The sequence below is a fragment of the Pteronotus mesoamericanus genome, unplaced genomic scaffold, assembly GCF_021234165.1.
Source record: "Pteronotus mesoamericanus isolate MK-2021 breed Mesoamerican mustached bat unplaced genomic scaffold, CSHL_Meso_final contig_347, whole genome shotgun sequence".
NCBI lineage: Eukaryota > Metazoa > Chordata > Mammalia > Chiroptera > Mormoopidae > Pteronotus > Pteronotus mesoamericanus.
In genome coordinates this window covers 3,755,267-3,778,699 of record NW_026555137.1, presented here as the reverse complement: position 1 = coordinate 3,778,699, position 23,433 = coordinate 3,755,267, and the positions used below count along the sequence as shown (strand labels likewise).

The window sequence follows — 23,433 nt, the reverse complement described above, 5'->3', positions numbered from 1 at the left end:
TTCCTATTTTCTGAGTGTGGAGAATCAAAGACAGGTTGAAGATGAGAAATACAAGTTATATTACTCTTGCAGGTGCTCACATAAAGCAGCCTGATTTTATAATGCCATTAAAGACACAGTCATAAACACATGTAAATTGGTACGTGTTCATTGCCGAAAAGTTGGTAAAAAGAGATTATTAAAAGGAAGATAATCACCAGTACTTCTGCCACACAAAAGTAGCTGATAACATGCTGATTGATTTTTCTAGACGGACTCTCCCAGTCCTGCGTTGTGTTTACAGTGTTGAGGCTTGGTTCCCATCGCTTTGGGCTGCTGGGTTGGCCACTGTGTTGCTGCCCTTGGCACCACTGGCCCCCTGCTGGCCTTGGAACCAGACTCTGCTGGCTGCTAGCTGGTGTGTTCCTCACCCACTGATCATGTCCTTCGTGACATGTAAAAAGGGACTAATTGCATAACCTTGACCTTTGAATAACATCTTCCTGGTGTTTTGCGTGATGGAATTAGAATATATAAAGCACGTCTGCATACAAAGGAGAATGTTTGTGTCCGTGAGTAGCACTGTACCATTGTTGAAGTCGTGTGCCAAACCACATACCTTTTCTCAGAAAGTCATTTTTTATTTGAAAATTATGCTCTGCAGACTTACATATTTGGCAGACACTTTTCAAAAATGAAGGAAGTTTGTTCCTTCAAGGAAAACATTTGATATTTGTTGCCAGTAATAAAATGTGGGCTTTTATGATAAAATTTGGATTTAGGGAAGTTTCTTTTTGCTGCTGTGACCATTACAGGTTCCTAATACTTAGACTCTTCTGATGAGATCTGTGTGATATTAACATATGCAATTTGTTGGGTGTTACAGAATGGTAACATTGGGAAAGTTAACATAATTCAGTGATGGATATTTTCCAGAACCATTGCATGCTGTTAAGAAAATGACATGTGGATAAAAGAAAAAAATCCATTTAATGTACCAAAAACACCAATGAATTTTATTTATTGTATTTATGAATTATTTATGTATTTTTTAAAAGATTTATTTTGGTGGGGGGAAGAAGGGAAAAAGAGGGAGAGAGACATCAATGTGCGAGAGATAACGTTCATCAGTTGCCTCCTGTATGCTCCCCCAAAGGGGGACCTGGCCCACAACCCAGGCATGTGCCCTGACTGGGAGTTGAACTGGCAACCCCTCATTTGCAGGCTGGCGCTCTATCCACAGAGCCACACCAGCCAGGGCATGGATTTTAAAGTAGCAATACAAAAGTTTATGGATGTGGTTTTCACATTGCAGTAACCTTCAAGAAACTACTGCTTACTGTATTTTGGCATGATATCAAAGAATATCCATGTTTATTTGAAAAGCTTTTGTAATACTCCTTTGTCCTATTGTCCACGTGAGGCTAGATTTTCTTTTATGGATTTACACCAAAACAAAAAAAGATCTCACAACAAATAGTAACTGTACAAGTAGGTTTGAAATTATAGCTATTTTCTGTAAGCCAGACATTGAGATTTCCAAAAATTAAAATAGTGCCACTCTTTCTTGCTATTACTTTTTGTGCATTTTGGGAAATAGTTTTTAAAACCACAGGTTGCTCCAGAAAGCATTGAACCTCTACAAAGACTTCAGCCAGGGACCCCCTGAAAGGGGTGACCCCAGGTCATTTACTGCAAGTAAGGGATGATCACCCAGATTCAAGAATAGGTTTGGACTGAAAAATGTGAAAATTATTGGAGGAGCTGCATTTGCCAGTAAAGAAGGTGCTGCTGCATTTCTGGCAGAGTTGAAAAAATGATTAGGATTTCTATACCATTTGCAGCTTCAGGCATCCACTGGGGTCCTGGACCACATTCCCCTCGGATAAGGGGGCGCTGCTGTAGTAACATGAAGAGTTGAGCCTCTTTTGACAACAAATCTGTCTCATTTAAGGGTTAATTTGTTAGAATAGATGCAGAATATGAATAAATGTAAGCCAGTTATGCAATTTAAGTAAAATGAAAATAAGTGAAAAATATGGAGTTTATAATAATCAAGTCTGTGGATCACTTCCCTGGTAGTAGTTGATTTGACTTATGTGTGTGGCAATAATATAATGATGTAGAAGGGAAGAATTGATAGAAAACTTGGTCTGAAACTATGTATTAAGTAAACATACTCTCTTTGAATGCTTAATTTTAAGTGGGATTAATTAAAATCCATTTATATTTTAGAATTTTTCCAAGAATATTTTTGCAATTCTTCAGTCCGTAAAAGCCAGAGAAGAAGGGCGTGCACCTGAACAGCGACCGGCCCCAAATGCAGCACCTGTGGTAAGAATGTTTACTGCGTCTGTAGTAATTTTACTGAAAATGACACTTGGTTTTCAGTGTTGTGATTTTGAAGACATCTAATCTTAAAGTTTTTCAGTTAGTAGGCTCTAAACCTTTTTTGGTGCAACATACCCAAAGAACATGAAAACCCTTCTCGCCGTTGAAAGTTACTTCAGCAGTCATTCTTAACTAAAGATGCACCTGGGTCAGAATCTGAAAGGGGCTAGTTAGGAAAAGCCCTCTGAGTAATTGGGTAAACTGTTGCTGGCCTTCGAACTGTTGCTTGGGAGAACCACTGACCACTGTTCGAAACAAAATCCATATTACCATTCACTTTGGGGTTCTTTTTTAATCATTGGTACCTGTGACTTCATTGTGAATGTATTTATCGTGTTTCTTCTGATCACAGGTCATTTGGTCCTGTCATTTTGCCTTTAAAAAAAAGTTTTCTAAAGATTTGTTAGAGGAGAAGGGAGAGAGAAAGAGAGAGAAATAGCTGTGTGAGAGGAACATCGGTCAGTTGCCCCTCGCATGCCCTCCCATCCAGGCACTTGACCCGCACCCCAGGCATATGCCCTGACTGGTAGGCAAACTGGCAACCCTTTGGTCTGCAGGCCAGCATTCAGCCCACTGAGTCACACTAGCCAGGGCCATTCTGCTTTAGTTTTAGCTATTTGGAAGGTTGCCTGCCTCGCTATTCGAAGTACCCCTTAGGATCCTCTCAAAATAAAATTTTTTGTGTGACCTGTAGCCTGTATTTAAACTCAGACATACCTTCCAATTTTGTTGAAACCCTCTGACTAGTTTCATATGCATCAAAAAAGGAAAAAAAAAATACAAATAAAATAGTTTCCATTTTATACAAAATTTTAAAAAGTTACCAACATTTGGTAGGGTATTAATACAGTCTTCGCAAGATCTAGTGGTTTTGTTTGTTCATGAAATCATTGGTATTTAATCATGTGTAAGTAGTGCATACTTGCTGGTATATAGATAAATGCTTTCGTGGACTTTGCAGTAGTACTTAAAGTGCCTACTGTTTGTCAGGCTGTGTGCTGACAAGAGATGCGAGAATGGGAAGGCTCACAGTCCCTGTCCTTTGCCCGTACGGTCTCTCCGGGACGTGGAGGAGGCTAAGAGGGCTGAAGTAGTGGAACACTGAGTGCTTATGTTACGATTCGCGTGACGTTTCAGATAGCAGCTCCCAACCAGTTTTTAAAATATTCTCTATGCTTTTCCAGGTTATTACAGACTGTGAGTTTTAGATAAAGTATTTGTGAATTAAATTATCCATCATTAGATTGGCAGCTTTTTCTAAGTATTTGGGGAAAACAGACACCTCTGTTAACTTCAGCATTCCCTTGGGGCTTGTCATTGTCATCATTTTAATTTAAAGATGAACAATTTGGAAATTAATTCAATTAAAAGGCTCTAGAATGTCAGCTTAATAAACTTTGAATTAAAAGGGTATTTTTTTGTTAAAGAATTCATAATTGGAGGGAGCTTGTTAGTTCATAAAGAAGTTTAAGTAATTGGAATGAAAATACTGCTCACTCCCAGTTTATTTCTGCAGTGTCTAAGAGTTTCACTTACTGCCTTGGTGTGCATTTACTTGGGGTCCTTTGCCCTTGTTCCTGTAGGAATGGCGATTTTCTAATAGTAAACAATATTTTGAAAATAAGTATCAAATGACTTCCCCCTTTTGTCTTGTTGGTTATAGTAAGAAAAAAGCTTATTAAAAACCCTTATTGTGATTTTCATTATGAGTATTAAGTAATAGTTTAGAATATTAACATGTAAGTCATGAATAATTTTTCTACAGGATCCCACATTGCGTACCAAACAGCCTATCCCAGCTGCCTACAATAGATACGACCAGGAACGATTCAAAGGAAAAGAAGGCAAGCCACTTAATGTTTATCTCTCTTTCACTGTGGTCGTGCTTAACTCGAGAGGCAGTGTAGCCTGGCGTTTAAGGGCAGGCTTGGCGTTTAAGGGCAGGCTTGGCAGGCCACATGTGGAGCATGGCCACGCTCCTTCATCCATGTGTGTTTATGGCTCCTTTGGTGCCGTGACAGCAGTGTTGAAGTTGTGACGGAGACTGTGCCATCTGCAAAGCCTCAAGATGCTGTCTGGTCTTCTACAGACTGACTTTGTCTGCCCCTGCTTTACTGCATGGATTCTGTGTTCAGACGGCCTGTGCCACAGTCGCTTGAGCTGCATTCTGTCTCAGTTTCCTCCTTTGTAACATTACAACACTAACAGCAGTAGCAGCATAGTGCCTGTCTCTTAGCATTAGTGTGGGAATTACACTATTTAATAAAGTCCCTGGAATTAGTGACTGGTATGTAATAAGCTATTAGATAAATTATATTTGCTGTTATGAATGTTAGTGCTGTTTCTCAAAAGCATATTTTAGAGTGGAGATTCTGTATATCAAATCGTGTTTCCCAGATTGTAACTGTGTACGTTGAGAATTTGGGAAGCGTGGATCGGAGTCACTGTGTGAGGATGTGTTTTGTTAAAGCCCATGGGGCATAGTGGCTGGCGCGGGAGGGGCCATTGCTGCGTCAGTGAGGGGTCAGTATAACTTCTGATTTATCTAGGCTTGATTCAGGAAAAAGGGAGTAGCAAATGGACATTTAACATCTGCAGATCAGATCTGACCCTTGCCATGCCAGTTTGCTTCGTGTACCACAACTCCAGAGCTCAGTAGTTGTGACAGAGATTGCATGGTGGTGTGTGAAATGTTTAATATCTGACACTTTACAGAAAGGCCTGTTGGGACTCTGTCCTGGAGCCCTTACCTCTACTTAAAACACTAGTTTTCTACAATGTAACATATGCTTGTCCTTGTGATTTTGGAACAGGACTTTTTATGTATGTTAAGGACTTCTTATGATAATAGGTGCTTTTAGTGGCACCATATTATTGAGTGTTAGGTGTAAATAATTTGGGGGTTAATCATCAGATATCCTATTCAGTCTAATTTTTGATCCTTCCAACAAGCTGTGTGAGTATTGACACAGTTGTAGAGGCGGTCGTCACCGTCTTCTCCGTACTGGGCTCGCTGGTGTGTACTGAATATGTTTTTGAGACTAGTACCCTTACACAGTTTTTATCTTCACAAGTATGTGCTTTAATTTTGTGCGTATGGTAGATTCAAGGCTTCATTGTACTGTTGGATTGTTAAGATATATTGAAGATTATTACTTTAGATTTGTGACTGGTAATAAAATACCTAAAATCTAATAGAGAACCTTTTTCCTTACAGAAACGGAAGGCTTCAAAATCGACACGATGGGCACCTACCACGGAATGACACTGAAGTCTGTGACGGTAAGTCCCTGCGACCTCAGGGTCGCTCGGCCCCATTCGTTTGTGTGGTGGTGGGTGTGGAAGGAGGCTTTCCTCTCGAGTGTTTTCTATCTGAAACATTAATCTTTAACAACCGGTTGTGTCACTAGATCTGTGTGGTGATTATATGATTCATGGATGTCCTTATTTTTCTTTTTTATTTTTAAACTGGGTCAAGTGTGTTTAAATCTGTTGTGATTGACTGCAAGTAGATTGGGTACTACCTGATTGGAGGATTCAAAGCCAGTGAGGGTCCCAAGGTCCAGCTTGGAGAGTTTAACATCTTACGGTCGTTGAAAAGACAGAGTGCAGTGGTCGGTGCGTTGCTTACAGAGGTGACCGAACTAAATACGTGGATGTCCATGATTGTAAGCCTTTTGCTCACTTTTAGCCCTCCCTCCTTTTTTATTTTTTTAACCCACAATCTGAAATCTCTAAGCCATATATATATTTTTTAACACTTTTAATTTTTAGTCAGTGATAGGACATGGTAACATAGAGCAAGAATTCTATTAACCTCATTTTGCACATTTATATTGTAGATCGTTATACCTTTTAGACTTTTAAAACATTTTGTATAGGCATTAATTATAGTATTGTACATTGAAGGCATGGACACCAAGCTTTGTTTGGGGAGTCCTCAGACCTTTGAGGACTCAGGGACATGGAGTCGCCCTCCATCTGCTGGGATTGCCCGGAAGCGAGGTGTGTCTTGCCAGGCTCTGCCCATTGCCAGAAACAGACCGCAGGCAAATAGAATGTTAAAGGTTGGCTTTTTTTTCTTTTTCCCTTGGAATTGAGGATTAGGTAGTCTGCTGATAGGGCAGCCTTTTTTAAGTTGTCATCAGGCTTACTTTCTTAACTTGGAACTTGTCTGTGAACTCATTCATTCACTCAGCACTGTGGCAGACCTCGTTCTGGCGTCTGGGATGGCAGCTGTGACTGAGACAGATAGGGCTTCTCAAGGGGGAGCAGTGAGTGAGGCATCTCCAAGGAGGCGATGGGCGAGGAAGGGCCTGGCAGAATCACATCCCATGAAAGACAACGCAGAGGTCGCTGAGATCGAGGCCCAGTAGAACCACCGCAGGAAGGCCGGTGTTAACAGAGTCTAGTGAGTGAGGGGCGGTGTGAGCAGTCAGAAACATCCGTCTTCTAACATCAGTCAAGTCCTTCCCGACTTCACGATGTAACTCAAGTCAGAGTGAGCTTAAAGTCTTAAAGATTCATTTATCGGTGTTCTTGGGGCAGAACTTGCCTACTGGTTATTCCCCAAGTGAATTAGTGTGGAAGTGAAGTTATTTTCCTTTGGTAGCCAGCAAAGTAAGTCTGTGATTATTATCATTTTTACTTTTGTTTCATGTGAAACGCCGTTAAACTGGTTTCATTACCGAGTTTCCATGCAAATTGTAAAATCCGCGATAGTTTTGATAGTGATTGTTTTTACAGAATAGTTTTTCTCCAGTCCAAGGGCAACCTGTTATTAAGCAGCAGAAGAATGATACGGCCGCTTCCTCCTCAGAGACTTTGTTCCTAAGCATGCTGATGAGAGAGGTGAATTGAGCACATTCTTGAGGTGTGATAATAAGGAAATGATCGTGAGAAGGCGTATAGGAATGCAACAGAAAGATTGAAAACAGTCACATCACTAGTAGTTTTAGTATTTTAATACCCATTTTGGATCTTCTGCTTATGACCTGATTTATTAGCAATTCTTACAGAATGCTGAGAGAAGTTTGAACTGGAAAGCTTTGAAGTTACTCTGATAATTTTCTTTTTAAAAGTTAAACCTCAAGCTTATGCTTCTACTTTAATTTTTTCCCTCTTTCTTCTTTTGAAGTTACTATGTATTTGTGAGCTTGTGAGTTTCACCAATTTTTTTAATCTTAATCTCCAATTAAGAAAGTTTCTTTTATGATATCCAAAGTAGTTAAGACATACAAAGTAGTTAAGTGTTTGTTAAAGGCTTAATGTTAAACAAATGTGACTTCTTTCTAATTTATGTATAGCTCATTTTGTTACCTTTGTTCTTCAGGGTTTTGAAATGCGGAGTTGAGATACAAAATTACCACAACCAGGATCAGTCCACACTAGGTTGATCTGTACAACTTTTAGTTCCAGATACCAGAGTTCTGATAGGGATGTGAGACTAAGTTAATAAACTGACTCTTGCAGATGATTGGAAAATTTTTATGCAAATCAGTTTTTCTGATGTATAGAAAAGGTATGTGTTTTGATAATAAAATACTTCATTAGAATCATGTTACTGAGATTTATAGAAATTAATGCTCAGCCAGGATATTGGTAATATTTGTTAATATTTCACAAAAGGAATAATTTACTCAAGTTTACTGTAGGAACAGAAGCCCAGGTGTCTTTATAGTTACAAGTTTATGTAGTCGGGTCGCTGGTTAGTTTTGACTGAAGTCAAGCAATACATTTCATGGTAAAGTTCCAGAGGCCAAGGCGTGAATGTGGATGGGTTGTTAGAGGGCTTTTGTGAGCTGCGAGCTTTTTTCCAAAATGTAGTATTTGGGTTCTATAATGTTTAAGAAATACTAGAAATTAAAGCAGATTTTGTGGTACAGGAATCTCATTTATAATAGATGAATCAAGAATATGCCCTCTTTTCCAAGCTCATTTATCGTGAGTATGCCTTTTCCTCCCTCCTGTTGAGAATACTGGGAAGACCTAGTATTGTACCAGGTCACTTTAGGTTAAGCCATCTCGGGAGTTACGGGTTGAGAGTAGAAACCAGTTAGTACCGGAACACCGGAAAATATTTTCCTGGATTCCCCATATTAGACTAAGAAAATGCCATCAGAGCATGCTTTAATGAAGATTAAATTTAGTAAATGAGAGGGGTTGATGAAGACCTTTCTTTGTGAGGTAGTAGGAAGGAACTTAGCTATGGTTCCACTGGAGAGGGAGTAAGAAAATAGGATCATAGTTCGCTCTTTGTTATCTATAACAGTGATTTTCAGCTGGTGTGCTGCACCAATATTTAAAGTATGCACTACCTGACTGTTTGGTCAGGGGCACTGACCTCTTTTCCCTTAGACTGTCAAATAAAAAATGACAACAGCCAACAACACAACAATAGCCATCTGGTGTGGATAAGTCAAAATTATATCTATTTTTTTATCAGATCAGCAAAAAGTATATTTTTTGGTATATTTTTTTGGTCGCAGAATTTTAGTAAATTTTTGTGTGCTGTGAGATAAAGGTTGAAAATTGCCAATCTGTAAGGATTCTGTCATTGAATTTAGCATGCCTTTATTTCAGCCTCACTCTACCTCGCTTGTTCAGGTAGCCTGTTGATTCCTTCCTCGGTTCTTACTGAATGTCACTGACTGTCGATTGATTACCGTTCTATCTGAGCACTTCGGGGGAAACGTTTTGCACTCTGAAATTGGGCACATCTAAAGCTTTCCTTGAAAGTCATTATTCGAGTTGACTCTGACAGACAGTAGTTCTGATAAGAAGTCTTTGGGGAGTCATTTTTCTGGTAGTAAGTAAACTTGGGTATATTTTCAGTGTCTGTGTTAGAGGTATAACATCACCATCAACCTTCACTTTCTAGAAGGCTCCAGAATCTCAGTCTCTTCACGAACTTCTGTTCTTAAGCAGAAGTGCATGCTTTAGTCACCTCCCTGCTCCCTGTGTTAAGAGTTTTTTCATTCTTACTCAGTTGCTGATTGACTAGTTTATCTGTGGAGGGTTAGGAGCGCTGTAATCACAGCAAACCCCGGCGGAGTGTTGGTGCGATGCCATGCCCTGCACTTGGTCCTGGGACGGCAAAGAAGACAGATAGACAGTGTTCTCATGGGCTTTCTCTGGAGTCTCTTGGAGGAGAGACGCCTCAGTCGGCCACTCAGAGACCGAAGCGTGTGGCTGTGCCAAGTGCGGGGAGGTCTGTTGTACCACGAGAACCTGAGGCTGGAGAGCTTCTCAAAGAATCAGACTGGTCCATTGAGTAGGCAGTTGTGGAGATAAGGCCTGAAGTTTGGGCAGGAGTCGACTTGAAGGTAGCAGGAAGGCACATCTAGGACTAGCGACCCAGAGTCTGCGTGAACGTCCTGGCGGGGAGAGCATGGCAGGCGGGGCGGTTTGGGGGAAGGCTGCTTGTTTGGGTGTATGGGTGCGCACAGGAATGTTTCTTCCCAGCGTCCGACACTGCCCGCCTGATCATCCTAAGAGTATGTCACACGAACAGCCTGGATGTCCAGCTGCTTTGGCGAACCCAGCCCCCTGTCTTGAATCACAGCGGTCGCTGAGGCCGCCGCCTCTGCCAGGAGGGGTGTTTTCTGTGGTCGCCCCAGGCCTCGTGGCTTGAGCACCGTTATCTGTCCTGTTTCCCTCCTGTGTACCACCTTCTGCGGCCGCTGGCCTTCCTGTTTGAAGTCCTGATCTAAGTAAAGGTTCAAGAGAAATTCAAGAGAAATTAAGCAGTTGGAAACACTGTAGACTTAAGGCTTTGAAGTCAGTCCTGGCTTTGAATCCTAGCTCTTCCATTCATTCTGCAACTAAGGAAGTTGAGAAGGTCACTTTACCTTTCTGTCAGTGGTCGTGTGATTTTATTGATTCATTGATTTTTTTCATACAAGATACTTTTATTTAACACATTAAAACCTAACAGGTTACATACTGTCTGACTGCCCAGGCTTCCAGCTACCAATGACACTTTTCCCAGCATAGACGGGCCAGTGTGTTGGAGTAACTAATTCTATGTTTTTAACTTTTATTAAAAAAGAGGTTTCTGGTCGTCAGAACATTGGTTTCTAGGCTTGCTGCTTTGCAGCCTGCCCCACTCTCCGGCCTTCCGTCCAGTTGCAGAGTGCAGTGGACCTGGGAGTGGGCCGATGAGGGACGGAACCGCCAGAGGCTCGCTTGAGGGCGGCCCAGGAGGCATTTGCGGCACCGGCAAGGAAGTTTTTGTGTCTTGCTACTTGGATGTAGCCCAAAGCAGTGGAAGTTGCGATGCGCCCGCACACCCTGGCCTGTCTGCTGGGGTGTGGCTGCAGAGTTCGGCACCCGTTCCCCGGGGCAAGCAGGCAGGCCCTTCTCTGGAACTCACTGTGGCAGGCAGAAGGTGCTGCCCGCTCCCAGCTTTCACCACATGAGTGGTTTTTAATGTATTGTCTTCAGATTTGCATAAATTGGAACTCTCGTCAAAGAAAATATATTACTCTAAATCTTGAGCATTACAGGAGGGTGTTCTTTATGCGGATTTAGATTCAGTTCTTCAGAGGTCAGATGCATCAAAGTAGCAGCACATTGGGCTGAGTCTCTTACAGATCCCCCTTGCTTATGCCGCTAGCTCAGGCCAGGTCAGCCCTTCATTCTCCTTAATCAAGAAAATCTCCAAGTTTTTTATTATTATTATCCATGCACTGCTTTCATGATCAGTAGATGAGCAGAGATGTCCTTCCCAAAACCTCTGACCCTGCAGTGTTGATGTGATCATGCAAAAACTGTGCTTGAATATCCGCTTCGTACTGACTTCTGGAAGCTGAATCATGATCGTCAAATCATTTTCAGCCTATTCCCAGCAATACAGAGGCTCTTTGAGTTTCTCTGACATGTTGTCATCTTTATTTTCTTCCGTGTCTTGACCAGCTGGAACAAACGTGAAGGAATTGAGGAGATAATCATTAGACCGTTTCTGCTGGGCTCACTATCAGTATAATGTGGTCCTGATTTTCCATGGAGAATATCACGCCTAATAGTTTCATAGTTTTTATTATCTTGATTTTTCTTATCGATAGCGATGTACTCCAAGGAAACAAAGAAGCCACTTCCTTTCATGTCCAATTCTTCTTCTCTGTATTCAAAGAAGTAGGGTAGCTATTTGAATGTTCTTCAGCTTTCAACAGGGAGGCCCTATGAGTTAAAGATAAAAGAATTGCCTAGCCCTTCATTAAACATGATCTCCCCTTTTTCAGAAGCACTGTTTCCACACTCCTCTGTTCCAGTGAGATCTGATCTTCCTGTTCTACCCGACAAAGGGACCCAGGTAGAAAAGGTGAAATGGATGACTGCGCAAAGGTGGTTGTTGTTTGCTCTCATCTGCAGGCATTTGACACTCCTCTCGTGGGTTGTTCTAAGGCAGTTTCCAGCATCGCTGTGTAATTCGTAATCCTTCCAAGGTCATCTGTGTAGTAGACATGGTCTCGATACTGTGAGTCAGTGTGGGCAACTGCCCATTCCAGAAGCATATAGGTATTCCAGTGTGTGTTGATCATCTCAAATTTTTTTTTTTTTCTGCTTCAAGCTCCAGCTGGTAACAGGGCAGTGGCTCGAGGGAGAGTTTGTAACCCTTGAATCGGAGGTCCAGCTGAGGTCTCTTCCCCCGCAGAGAGCACTTGGCGGCCACCTCCATTGCCTTCCAGGATCCTGGCGTGAGAATTAACAAAGCTCTTGTTGAAAGGTCGGCGCTTCCCTCAGAGCATGGAGGCTGGGAGGCCGCGTGGCTCCCCTCCCAGAAAACACTGCCTCATGTCCTTATTGTAGAGTAAAGATAATGTTCTCACCCGGAAAAAGATACTGTAATAACTTCCTCCGGGATTTGTTTTGAGGTTTAAATGTACACAGGCATACCTTGTTTAGTGTTGTTCCTTTCAGTACTGTTTGTTACACTGAATTCATTGTAATAGCTATTGCAGAAATATTTTTATGTTAAACATAATATCTTGTAAACTTTTCATACTGAACAGTACAGAAAATAGCACATTGTTAAGTTGGGTAGTATTTGGTGTGAGCACTTACTTAGATACGTGGATATTAAATCTCCTTACTCTGGTACCTTCTTTGTGGTGAGAGACAGTAAAGTCTCATTTTATCTTAATATTTTGTCAGCATGATCATTTTAAAAAACCTCACCCAAGGATATTTTTATTGCTTTTAGAGAGAAAGGAAATGAGGGGGGAGAGAAACATCCATGTGAGAGAGAAACATCGATCAGTTGCCTCCCGTATGCCCCTGACAGGGGATCTAACCTGCAACCTTCTGGTATAAGGGACGATGCTTCAACCAAGTCAGCCACCTGGCCAGGGCCATAATCAGCATTTTGTTGCTAATATACTTCAAGAAAAATGAATTATGGCAACAGAGCATCTATTAGTAGGTGTTAGGAAATTTTAATGCATGTTAAATAAAAGCTTTTGTATCTTACTAAGATTTATTGAAAATCCATTGCCCCGATAAATTCAATAAAAATTTAAAAGTAAAGAAAGAAAAAATCCACTGTGTAGTGCATGTTATGTTTGGTGTGAACTTGTAATTAAACTCCATTAGTTTAGCTCTGTACTTCATTAAAGAGTTTATCTAAAATACGCACGTATCTCAGCAAGAGCATTTTAAGATCTGCTGCCTGGCATATGTCATCAGTTTGGCTCAAATAAACTTGTAAAAATTCTCTTAAAAAATAGAATACGAAGGAAAATATTTTAGTGATTTTGATAATATCTGTAACATATCTTTTAAAATTAATCTACCAGTGACCACATAGTTAATGCTGTGATTATGAAACTCCTGCGTCTTATTTTTGAAAGAGACAAAGAAAGAGTTATTTAGGTACATAGATCAGAAGTGACCTAAAAACCATTGTGTAATTTTTAGTAATAATGTTAACATAATCTTGCTTCAAAGTGTTATAATATTGATCATTCTAAGAATAGCAGAGCCCTGGCTGGGTGCTCCGTTGGTGTAAAGCGACTCCCCATGCGCCAAGGCGGTATGTTCGGTCCCCGGTCAGGGCACGCGCAGGAGTCCGCCCGTGAATGCACAGACAAGCGCAACAGCCAGTGGGTGTTTCTCTCTCCCTCCCTTTTCCCCTTCCTCCGAAATCAATAAATTAAAAAAATGGAAGACTAGGAGAAAACAGAAACCAGTTAGGAAATATAATGGTATTTTATGAATATGATAAAAATTTGTACTATGAAATTTCAATTTGATCTGTGTGTACTCTTTTAATTGTACGTCCATGTGTAAATGCTGTAATTATATATATATGACTCATGCACAGAAACAAACTAATTTCCTTTAAATTTAACAGTCTCTTGGACATAGTACAATGTAGCTTCTTATTATAATTTCTCTTTACCTTCATCAGTACAATTTGAATCCCTTTAATTTTAATAAGATGATTATCAGTATTGAATGTGTTTTACTTTTAAATTTACTTTTTTAACTCCTTCTCAGTGTCTTTGTAGACTAACCATCACTGTTTTTTAAACAAAGACGATTTTATTTTTTATATATATGTTTTTCATTACTTTGAGGAAAAAAGATGATTTCCTTTTATTTAATGATAGATGATTTGAATTCCTTCCTATGAAAAACGGCCTAGTGTATTTGATGACATGCTGCAACTGGTGTTTAGATACTTCCTTGATGGGCACTTCTCTGCTGGCTGTTGGCAGGGTTTCAGTTTGCCGCATCGGTTTCCAGGTCTTCATGGATTGGTTTAAATCTTCAGTGGATTTCCATTCTTCTGTACAAATTCAACACTCAAATTTTATTTTCTTAGTTGCCTTAGTATTTGTCATTATTCATGGATTGTCTAGTTAGTTCACCCTCCCCCCCCCGCGCCTGGCCCCCACCTTGCCAAACTTCATTTGATCTTTAATTCTAAGTTTTGGGGTTTTTTTTTCAGGTCTTTTTCTTGATGGATGTTTCTTTTAGTGTTCTTCTTGTCTTTCCTGCTGCTCATGTTCCTCTGTGAGTGACTGTTACTACTTTTATTTTAAATACCTGTTTTAACTCTTGCTGCTTCTGGTCCAGACGAAATTAAAGTTTTATTTGAAATTTTAGAATAATGTTTTACTGTGAATAAGTTGAAGATACATTCATTTGTAATGCTAAGGAATTAAAGCTCTCGAAGATTTTTATTTTAATTGGAGACAAAGGCTGTATCATAGAACTCAAGCAATTGTCTTACTGTTGATGTCATAGTTCTCGTCATGAAAAACCTTTACATTTAGATTTTTGCAGTAATATATAAGATCAAGCTTAATTATTTTGATAGCATGTTATTCTGACACTTGTACAAATTACAATTTGAATAAGAAATAATTGATTCAGTTTTTTATCATCATCTATAAACAAGGAATGAATTTTGAACACTATTAATCTAATTATTTACTTCCCTAAATTTGATATTTTTAGATTCTTCAGTTTTCTTACAGTGTCTTTTTGTCATCTCTGTCTTATGTATGTTGCCATACATATTCTGGAATTGAAAACGTCTATGTTTTAATATATCAAACTTGAGAACTAAAATTAAACAGGTCCTCAGCTTTTCAAAAAATGTTTAACTTCTCTTATGTAGAAAGCTTTTAGTATTCTTTATTAGGAAACCTCAAAATTCAGCTTTTAATATGATAGAATTTAATAAATTATCTAAATTTATTTAGCTAAATAAATTAGCTAAAAAGCTGTACAAAATACTTAATAGTGTCCTTGGGAACTGTTGAATTTTAATATAGATAGAGCTGTGAAAACCATTCTGATGGTTAATATTGTGAGTACATCATAATTTATCAAGAACTTTGGTATATATTGTCAGATTTTTTCCCCCCTCCAAAGTTACTTTAATGGGAAAAGCATTTAAAACTTTATAAATAGATTTGGGGAATTTTAAAAAAAATATGGATTAAATGTGTAAGAGATACAATTCATCAATTGCCTTCTAATAAATTAATGGATATCAGTTTTTAGGAGACCTGTGGCATACATTTGATTTATTTTTAAACTTTGAGTCATCATTAGTATTTTTGAAAAGCTTGTGTAATTTTTTTAAAGCATTAAACACCAGTGTAAAGGTCATAGTATGGTAGATGTTACAAAAACATGCTTCTTTGTGGCATCCAGGTGGCATTGCATTTGGATTTTATGACGGGCCCGCTCACAGTGCACTGAAGCCACTCCATGGCCGTGCGCCTGGTGCCGGGAGCCCGAGGGCTTACACCCTCCTCGGGGTCCTGGAGCAACTCAGAGCCCGGCCACTGCTGCTGGGAGCCCAGAGCAGAGGGTGGCGATTTCAACCACAGACGGCATTTGGAGAACAAAGTTACTAAGTTCTCCCCCCCCCCCCCCCCCCCAATCCGCTGGGCTGAGAAAACACTGCAAAGACAGAGGAGCCTGTTGAGTGTGATGGCAGGTGAGGTGAGTAGGATGGTGTAATGGGCAGGGAAGCCATCTTCCTGCAGGGGGCAGACCTTGTCACTTTCTCTGTACAGAGGCCGAGCCAGAGAAATGGGCAGCCCCTCCCTCACACCATGCAAAGGCTGCTTTGTAGTTGGTCATTTTGTGACAACCTGGGAACCACTTTGTACAGTCCAGTGTCTAAGTACGGTGCTGGCTCCCCCATCCCCGTCTCCCTTCCCGCCATCCTGAAGCCTGAGGGCCTTGCATTGCGATGTTCATGCGTATCTGCAACCACCCAGCTCTCCTCCTCCTGCCCTCCCACACTGTTCTTCTGAGTTGTCAGGTGTTCCTTTGTATAAAGCCAAAACTTAATCAGCACTTATTAGCTTAAGACTGTAACTTACTATTTCTTCTAAACTATTGCTATTTCTGGTGCCAAGGTAGGCTAATTTGATCAAAGGCGGCTGAATAAGGAGAAATAGTTTTTTTTTTCTTTGCAGTGAGTGCTGTCAGGCAGGGAGTACATACTCAGGAAAATGTGAATAATTCCAGAGCAGTTTTCAATAGTGCCACTGCCTTCCCCGCCCCGCCCGAGTCTAACAGGGAGGACAGAACGTCCTCGTTAGCCTCATCAAATCCCGCGGCCTGGGCTAGGATACCTGTCGTGTTGGAGAAAGGGGCGTCTTTCTTTCATTTGTTCTATAACCCATGGTACGTCTTTGTAATTTACTTTCCTTTAGGGGGCTGCTTCTTGCAAAGCAACCACTGAATGCCTTTTATCTCACCCCCCGTTTTTTTCCTGAATTTTGAAAAACTTCAGACATAAACAGAGAACTATAATTAGTATGATTTTCTATCAGTCCATCACATAGATTCTATCATTATCATTTTAAAACCCCTCTTAGTTCTTCTGTTCCACATCTCTCATGTTCTGGAAGGATTGTAAAGGAAAATCCAGACACTGATGTTTTGTGCCTACATACTTTGCACTTCTAAAAATCATGGAGTTTTGTTTTTTTTAACCTAGCCACAGAGGATTTATCGTACATAACAACATAAATAATAATTTTTTGGTATCCTCTAATACTCAGTTCATTTTCTAGTTTCTTTGATTTTTCTGAAAAATGTCCCTTTGAATTCATTTGTTGGAAATAGAGTCCAAACAAGCACCAAAGTTGCATTTAGTTGATAGAAATCTTAGCTTTCTTTTACTCTAGATTAGAGGTTCATAATCTTTTTTTATGTCATGGGTCCATTTGTTTGACTGGTGAATCCTATGAGTCCCTCTCCGAATGTCTTTAATGTGTAATATAAAATACAAAAGATGAGAAAAGAAAACTGATTAAAATGAAATAAAGTTATCAAGATATTTTAAAAATGCTAGTTATGACACAGTAGTTTGTACTTCTTTATGAATGTATTATATATGTAAAACAAGATCCAGTGAAAAATCTAATAAATGCCAGAAATTTAAAGTATGAGCATATACAGTATTTCAAGGTGCATGTAGCAGTTGTGATGCAATATGAGAAGAACTGATTTCTGCTGATGACAAAGTCACAGCCACTGTTCACAGTACTCTGGTTTGTAGCCTACATGCACAAAGGATGGAAACGCTCATTTCTGTTAGAAGTTAGTTAAAATAAAATTGCAAAATGTTTTTTCACATTCAAATTAGGGACTTTATGAATTCCATCCACAATGTCCTGCACTAGAGTAAAGGTTTTGAGAAAGGGTCTTGCTACGGTTCCGTTCCACTGGGTTTTTACTGTTTTTCTGCCAACTTGTTAGGTTCTTCTCAACTTCTGGGCTTTGTCTTTGCAGTTTTGTTTGCCTGGGTCCTTCTTCTTGCTCTTAGTAAGACTGACTGGTGCCTCGTCATTCGTGTCTCAATTCAAAGGCTACTTTCTTGGGAAGACCTCCCAGTTTTTTCTTCTGGTAATATTCTTGCCTATTTATTTACTTGGATGATTTTCTTTGACTATGAAGATCTGAAGGCAAGAACCCCATCTTGTCCTGCATGGTGCCCCATGTCAAGAGCAGAATACTTGGCCCATAGGTGTTGCTTGAAAAGTGTGTGTCAAGGGAATGATTCTTAGGCTCATATTACACATGCTATTTCTAGTTATTTTCCATACTTTCACATGTGTGTAGAGTAGTAGTTAAAATCCTTATTGTTGTTGATGCTTCATAACATGTAGGTCCTCAGTGCCACTGGACAGTCCTTTTACATGTTTCTGGTGGCTGTCTGTTACATCATCCCTGTGAGTCGGGTATCACATGGCGGTTCTGTCGCGGTCCTTGGCACCATCTCTGCCCCATATTTCCTCTCCCTTGTCTACAATATGAAGACAGCACGATGCCCACTGACCTTCCTTCCCAGCTTCTCTGGCATCCCTCTGGGGTCCAATAGCATCCTTCCTGGTCCAAACCATTTTGTATCTTCCCTGGACATGCCGCGGTCTCATAGTCGGTCACGTCACTTCTGTGTCTCCGCAGTCTGTTCTGCATGTTGCTTTGAGCACCTAAGGACACAGAAGCCAGTAGGCTTGAGCCAGACTGGGTTTTTTTTTTTCCATTTTGCAAACATCGCTGTGTCTTTCATGGCTTCCCATCACTCCTGGGCATGAAAACCATCATTCTTAACAGGTGCCACAAGTCTTGTGGTTTTACCTGTCCCTATCTTTTTCTCCCTTCCTGGCATCAGCACATGCCAAACTTTCTCCACATTTTTGTGCCATGGTTTTTCCCCACCATGGGGGCATTGTGCCTGTTGTTCCTCTTCCTGGAATTGTGCCCATGTTACTAGATTAGCCTCTAGTCGTTACTTAGATGTTAGCTTGAACATTTTCTCCAAGAAGGCTTTTCTGACCCTCGGCAACACAGAGGAGGTCTGATCCCCTGTTCTGTGCTTCATGACAGTTATCCTAGTTACCTTTCTGCTTACCTGAGGATTTGATCTGTGGTTTTCTCTGTGCGAGGAGTATTATCTCAACAGCCTAATGATTGTTTTTGTTCACAGGTTGGCCTACAGCTCATGTCTCAGTGCCTGGGCTCGCAGTAAATATTTCTCAGATGAATGTACTTTTCACTGTTTCTTTAATTTTTGAGGAGGATCAGGCTCAAGGGTTTCTATTAGCCTGATGGCAGAGTTCTAGAGTCTAATATGGTAAAACCTTTATGGGTTGCAAATATCTTTTCCCAGTTACTTGTTTGTCTTCTGATTTTACGTTTGTATTGCCATACAAGAGATTATAAAGGAATTCACGTTTTCCCCTCCAGAACTGGTTTGTTTCATTATTTACATTAAGATATTTGATCTGTTGGAAGATTATTCTGATACATGGTTGAGGAATGGATCTAATTATTTTTCTTGTGGCGATTCAGTTACCCAAACATCATTTATTGGATACAGACCGTACGTTGGGTAGTTATCATCGTAGTGTTAGCACCCAGCAAAATTGTGTCTGTTGTTTCTCTCTTTCTAAAAAAAAACATCAGACATTGATTTGTTGTCCCACTTACTGATGCATTCGTTGGTTGATTCTTATATGTGCCCTGACCAGGGATCAAACTTGCAACCTTGGCTTATTGGAAGACACTCTAGCTAACTGAGCTACCTGGCCAGGGCACAAATTGTAGTCCCTTAAAAAATGTATGAACAATTGAAAAACTATCTCTTAAAGATCTAGTCCAATCATTTTATTAAAATTTTGGTTATCTTCTATAACTCTAGGAAGTTCTTTCAAAATATTTGAAATTTATTATGTTAGAGTAGAGTTAGTGAATACAGTACACAAGATATATTTTGTATATGATGCTCATTAGCTTGGAAATGACTTTATTTTTTACTGCTTTTTAAACCTAGAGAAATTGAAAAGTATAAGAAGAAAACAGACATTCCATTTCCCAGAAATCGTTACCATTCTTTTTTCCGGAGCATTCATTTTTGGGGTTTTTATTTTTTTAATATGTATCATTGTGGAATATGAACCATACTACATAGTATACTGATTTTGGGGGCGGGGAGAGACTTAATACAGTATGTGAGTGGTTTTCTGTGTTATTAAATAGTCTCTAAATCCAAGTTTTATATGACTGTGATTTTAACTACCGTAGTTTATTTAATTTTTGTTTTGAACGTTAAAATTTTTTTCCTTGTGTTTTACTTTCTTGAATATTGCCTTATAATAGATTTTAATTGTGGGCTGATGGTTCAAAGGCTCTTGTTAAATATTTTTAAGTTGTTTTTCAGAAAGACTTTACCACTTTACACTGCCACTGGGGACGTTCTTATTCTCAGAACTGTCATAGACTATTATTTTAAAAACTGTCTTCCAGTTTGATGAAGAAGGGACCTAGTTTTCAAGTAAATTTATGTGATTAGTGAGACCGAATAATTTTATTTATTGGATTATTTCATTGTTGTTTGTGGCTTCTAGGAATTCTTTTTATAGCAACATTCTTATACGTTTTTTTCTCAATTTCTGTTTCGCTTTTTTGCTTTTAATTTGGTTTATGGCATTAGTTTATGTAGAGGTTAGTATTTTGTTTATCTTTTTCTGCTTGATTTCTTTTTCTATGATTTATTTTATACTCTGTGATCAATAAGATAGTCGCTTACCCCCTCATTAAAATGCTTAATGGTACCTGGCACATGACAGCTTTGGTAATTGTTAGTGCAGTGTTATACTTACTTTGCTCAACTTGGAATTCATTTATTTTTTAATAGCATGAGGTAAGTAATAGCACGAGGACTTAACCTGAATCCTAAATATTAAACCTTAGACATCAGCCAGTTTTTCTGTTGACTCATGGTATACCAAATTCTAATTTGTTCGTGATACCAGGTTAGTATACATGTTAGGATCTCTTTCAGATCTAATTTTTTAAAAAAGTATAACTGCCTAATCCTTGTGCCTGCACAAACCAAAACTGTTAATTGCTTTATAGTAAGTTTTGTATCATTTTAAATATTTTCTTAGTTATCGATTCATTTTTCCCGAATTCTATACCTTTAATCATGTAGTGATTTCCGTTCACACAAACTACAAACTTAAACAATTTTAAGAAAAGACACTTGTTATAGTATTTTAATCTTGCTTTTGACTGATTTGCTGAGTTCTTTTTATTCTTTGAGTCAGTTGATCTGTTGGGTGTTATATAATAAATAAATATACATGTTTTTCTCTTCTGTAGTTATATTTCAGTTCAACAGTTATTGAACTTGAATTAATATATATTTTAACGTGCTGTTGACCTGTTTTTATTTTTTCGGTGTTTATGATACTGTCTCAAGTGGGATACAAATTTAGAATCCGTCGAAATTCAGTTGCAAGTTGAAATACTTAGATAAGTGAATAGATGGAGGCAGCTGCTTTAGCTCTCCTCGTTCCCTGGCTCAGGCATTTGCTGTGGCAGAGGTGGGGCAGACATTCCTGCAGAGACAAGAATGCTCTCCCTCCTCCACTAGCAAGTTGTGTCTTGAAAGTCGTGAGGTTTATCGTTGTGTTATGCTTGGACAAGGGTGTGTGTTTGTGTTGATGGAGCGTACAGTGGTCGGTTTCTTCCTGAAGTCAAGATGCCCCTTTTTAGTATGTGATGTAACCTGACTTCTGAGAGTAATATTTAAATGATACCCTGATAATCTACGAGGTATGTTAAAAGTGTAAAATGGGGGTGTTATTTTTGCTTCCTAAATCTATGTTAATGTAATAGTCAGATTTTGAAGTTAGGCAGTAAAAACCGGGGGTGGGAGAGCCCAAATCTGCTGGGTCAGAGGGTTCCACCATCTCATCACAACACACAGTGAGTGGCCAGGAGAGCGGATGGATGCGGCGCATCTTTGTCTGTTAAGAATGGTGAGTTGTGCTTCAGCAGAAGCACGCGTTGTAATTTTTAAGTGCCACGCCTGTTGTTCCCAGATGTGTCTCGGTGCCCACAGGAGCGAGGGATAAGCAGCAAAGCTTAGGCTTCTCTAGGGTTCTGGCCACCAGACGTCACCAGCGAAAAGGAGAACTGTAACTGAAGGGCAGGTCTCTTCTCCCTTCCCTTCTCTGTACTGCAGTAACCTAACGTCAGGTGCCCCTCCAGTGGGTGAAGACCAGCAGAGGGTAGGAGACCAGAGGACAGGCCACGTTGAGCTCTTTGGACTTTACAGTAGCTGTCGTGGGAGATGTCTATAGCAGAGTAGCGCAGTGTTCATGAGAGTGGCCTTTGAAAGGGCGCCCTGCTGCTTTGCTAGCGGTACGAGTCTGTCCTGTCCTTGGTTAGGTTCTAGTGAGTGTGGGTGATCATGTGTCACACGTGAAGTGCTTTAACACCGTGCTGGGCACACAGTGCGGCTCCGTCGGTCAGGAGCTGTGTTGCCACTGTTACGGTTTTCGGAAGGGTTTTGGGTAATTGATGTTAGTGATAGTGCAGTTGAGATTATGTATGATTATGCTGCATGGCAGAGGTTACACATTTAAGTTATTCACTCGAATTAGAATTTCATCACTTAAAATCTGATCAGAATAAACTAGCATAAGTATGTACGCCACTGAGAATACAGATTATTTTGTAATTTTTTTTCTTTGACCAAATGCAGTGTTGTCATTTAAAATTATGTTTTCATGTGTAATAAAAATTACATAGTTCTGGGCATGAGTAAGGCACAGTTAATACTTGATGAAATATTTAAATATTTTAAATATAATATAGAAATTTCTATTTTGCTGAAGAAATCAGCTTGCATATCGTTGACAGTGGAAGAAGGTCAAATATAAATTAATAATAGATTATTTATTTTAAAATGAGGATTTTCAGCAGTACTAAGAAACTATTATTTGGTCCAGTGCTCTTTGAGAGCTCAAGAGTATCATCAGTTACCGTCAGTTTTCAAGAAAATATCAGGGATATGGAAATGATTTTAAATGGATGCCTAAGATAGGAGAATTTTATTTGTCTGTTAAGAGCTGTTCTTCACAAGTCAGCTTTTTACACTTGAAGTTTCCTGGAGGGGAGATACTGTTTTTTAAAGATCTTGCACTGTGACCATGAATGTGCTGGACAGATGGCGCAGGGTTCTGTTTCTGTGCACACTTGGGTGGGCACACGTGCCTCCACATACGCTTTGCTTTTCTCTCTCTCCCTTTTTTTTTTTTAACGCTGGGGCATACATGAGAGAATTACTCTATTCTTAGGGGTGGGTTCCTTCTGTCTTTCATCAGACTTACCTACTTTGGTATTATCGTCATCTTATGTGTGACTTTTATTTAGTAATTTTGGGATTTAATTTTAGTCTTTTGTAATATATGGAGTTTAAGTGAAAAACCAAGATCTGGGGGTGTTAGCTCACCTTTGAGAATTACTCTATGTCGAATAGAACACTTAGACTAATGAATTGAAAATGGAGATAAGTTGAGTACAAATAGAATTCAACATATTAAAGAATAAGTACAGTTTCTGTGATTCTGACCTGTATCAAATGTTACAGTTCTGTTTTGATGCAATATCTTCGGAATAGAAGACACAAACGTTTATTAGAATTAGGATAAGTAACATTCTAATTTAAGATCAATAAATTGACATAGCTGTATGAAGTAAAAACACTATTTTAGAGTTAGTAGGTTTAAT

At 39.5% G+C, this 23,433-nt stretch overlaps 1 protein-coding gene and 1 pseudogene across 1 annotated transcript in view; one reads left to right on the top strand and one right to left on the bottom strand.

The window, feature by feature from the left end:
* The window catches only part of CDC73 (cell division cycle 73), a 79,559-nt gene that overhangs the window by 19,590 nt on the left and 36,536 nt on the right, over positions 1-23,433 (top strand). The window contains exons 8-10 of the mRNA XM_054576573.1: positions 2,215-2,313; positions 4,136-4,214; positions 5,588-5,652. Of these exons, the coding sequence (XP_054432548.1) occupies positions 2,215-2,313; positions 4,136-4,214; positions 5,588-5,652 (243 nt within the window). The remainder of the gene's footprint in view (positions 1-2,214; positions 2,314-4,135; positions 4,215-5,587; positions 5,653-23,433) is intronic.
* Positions 10,613-12,049, bottom strand: LOC129072904 (nudC domain-containing protein 1-like; annotated as a pseudogene).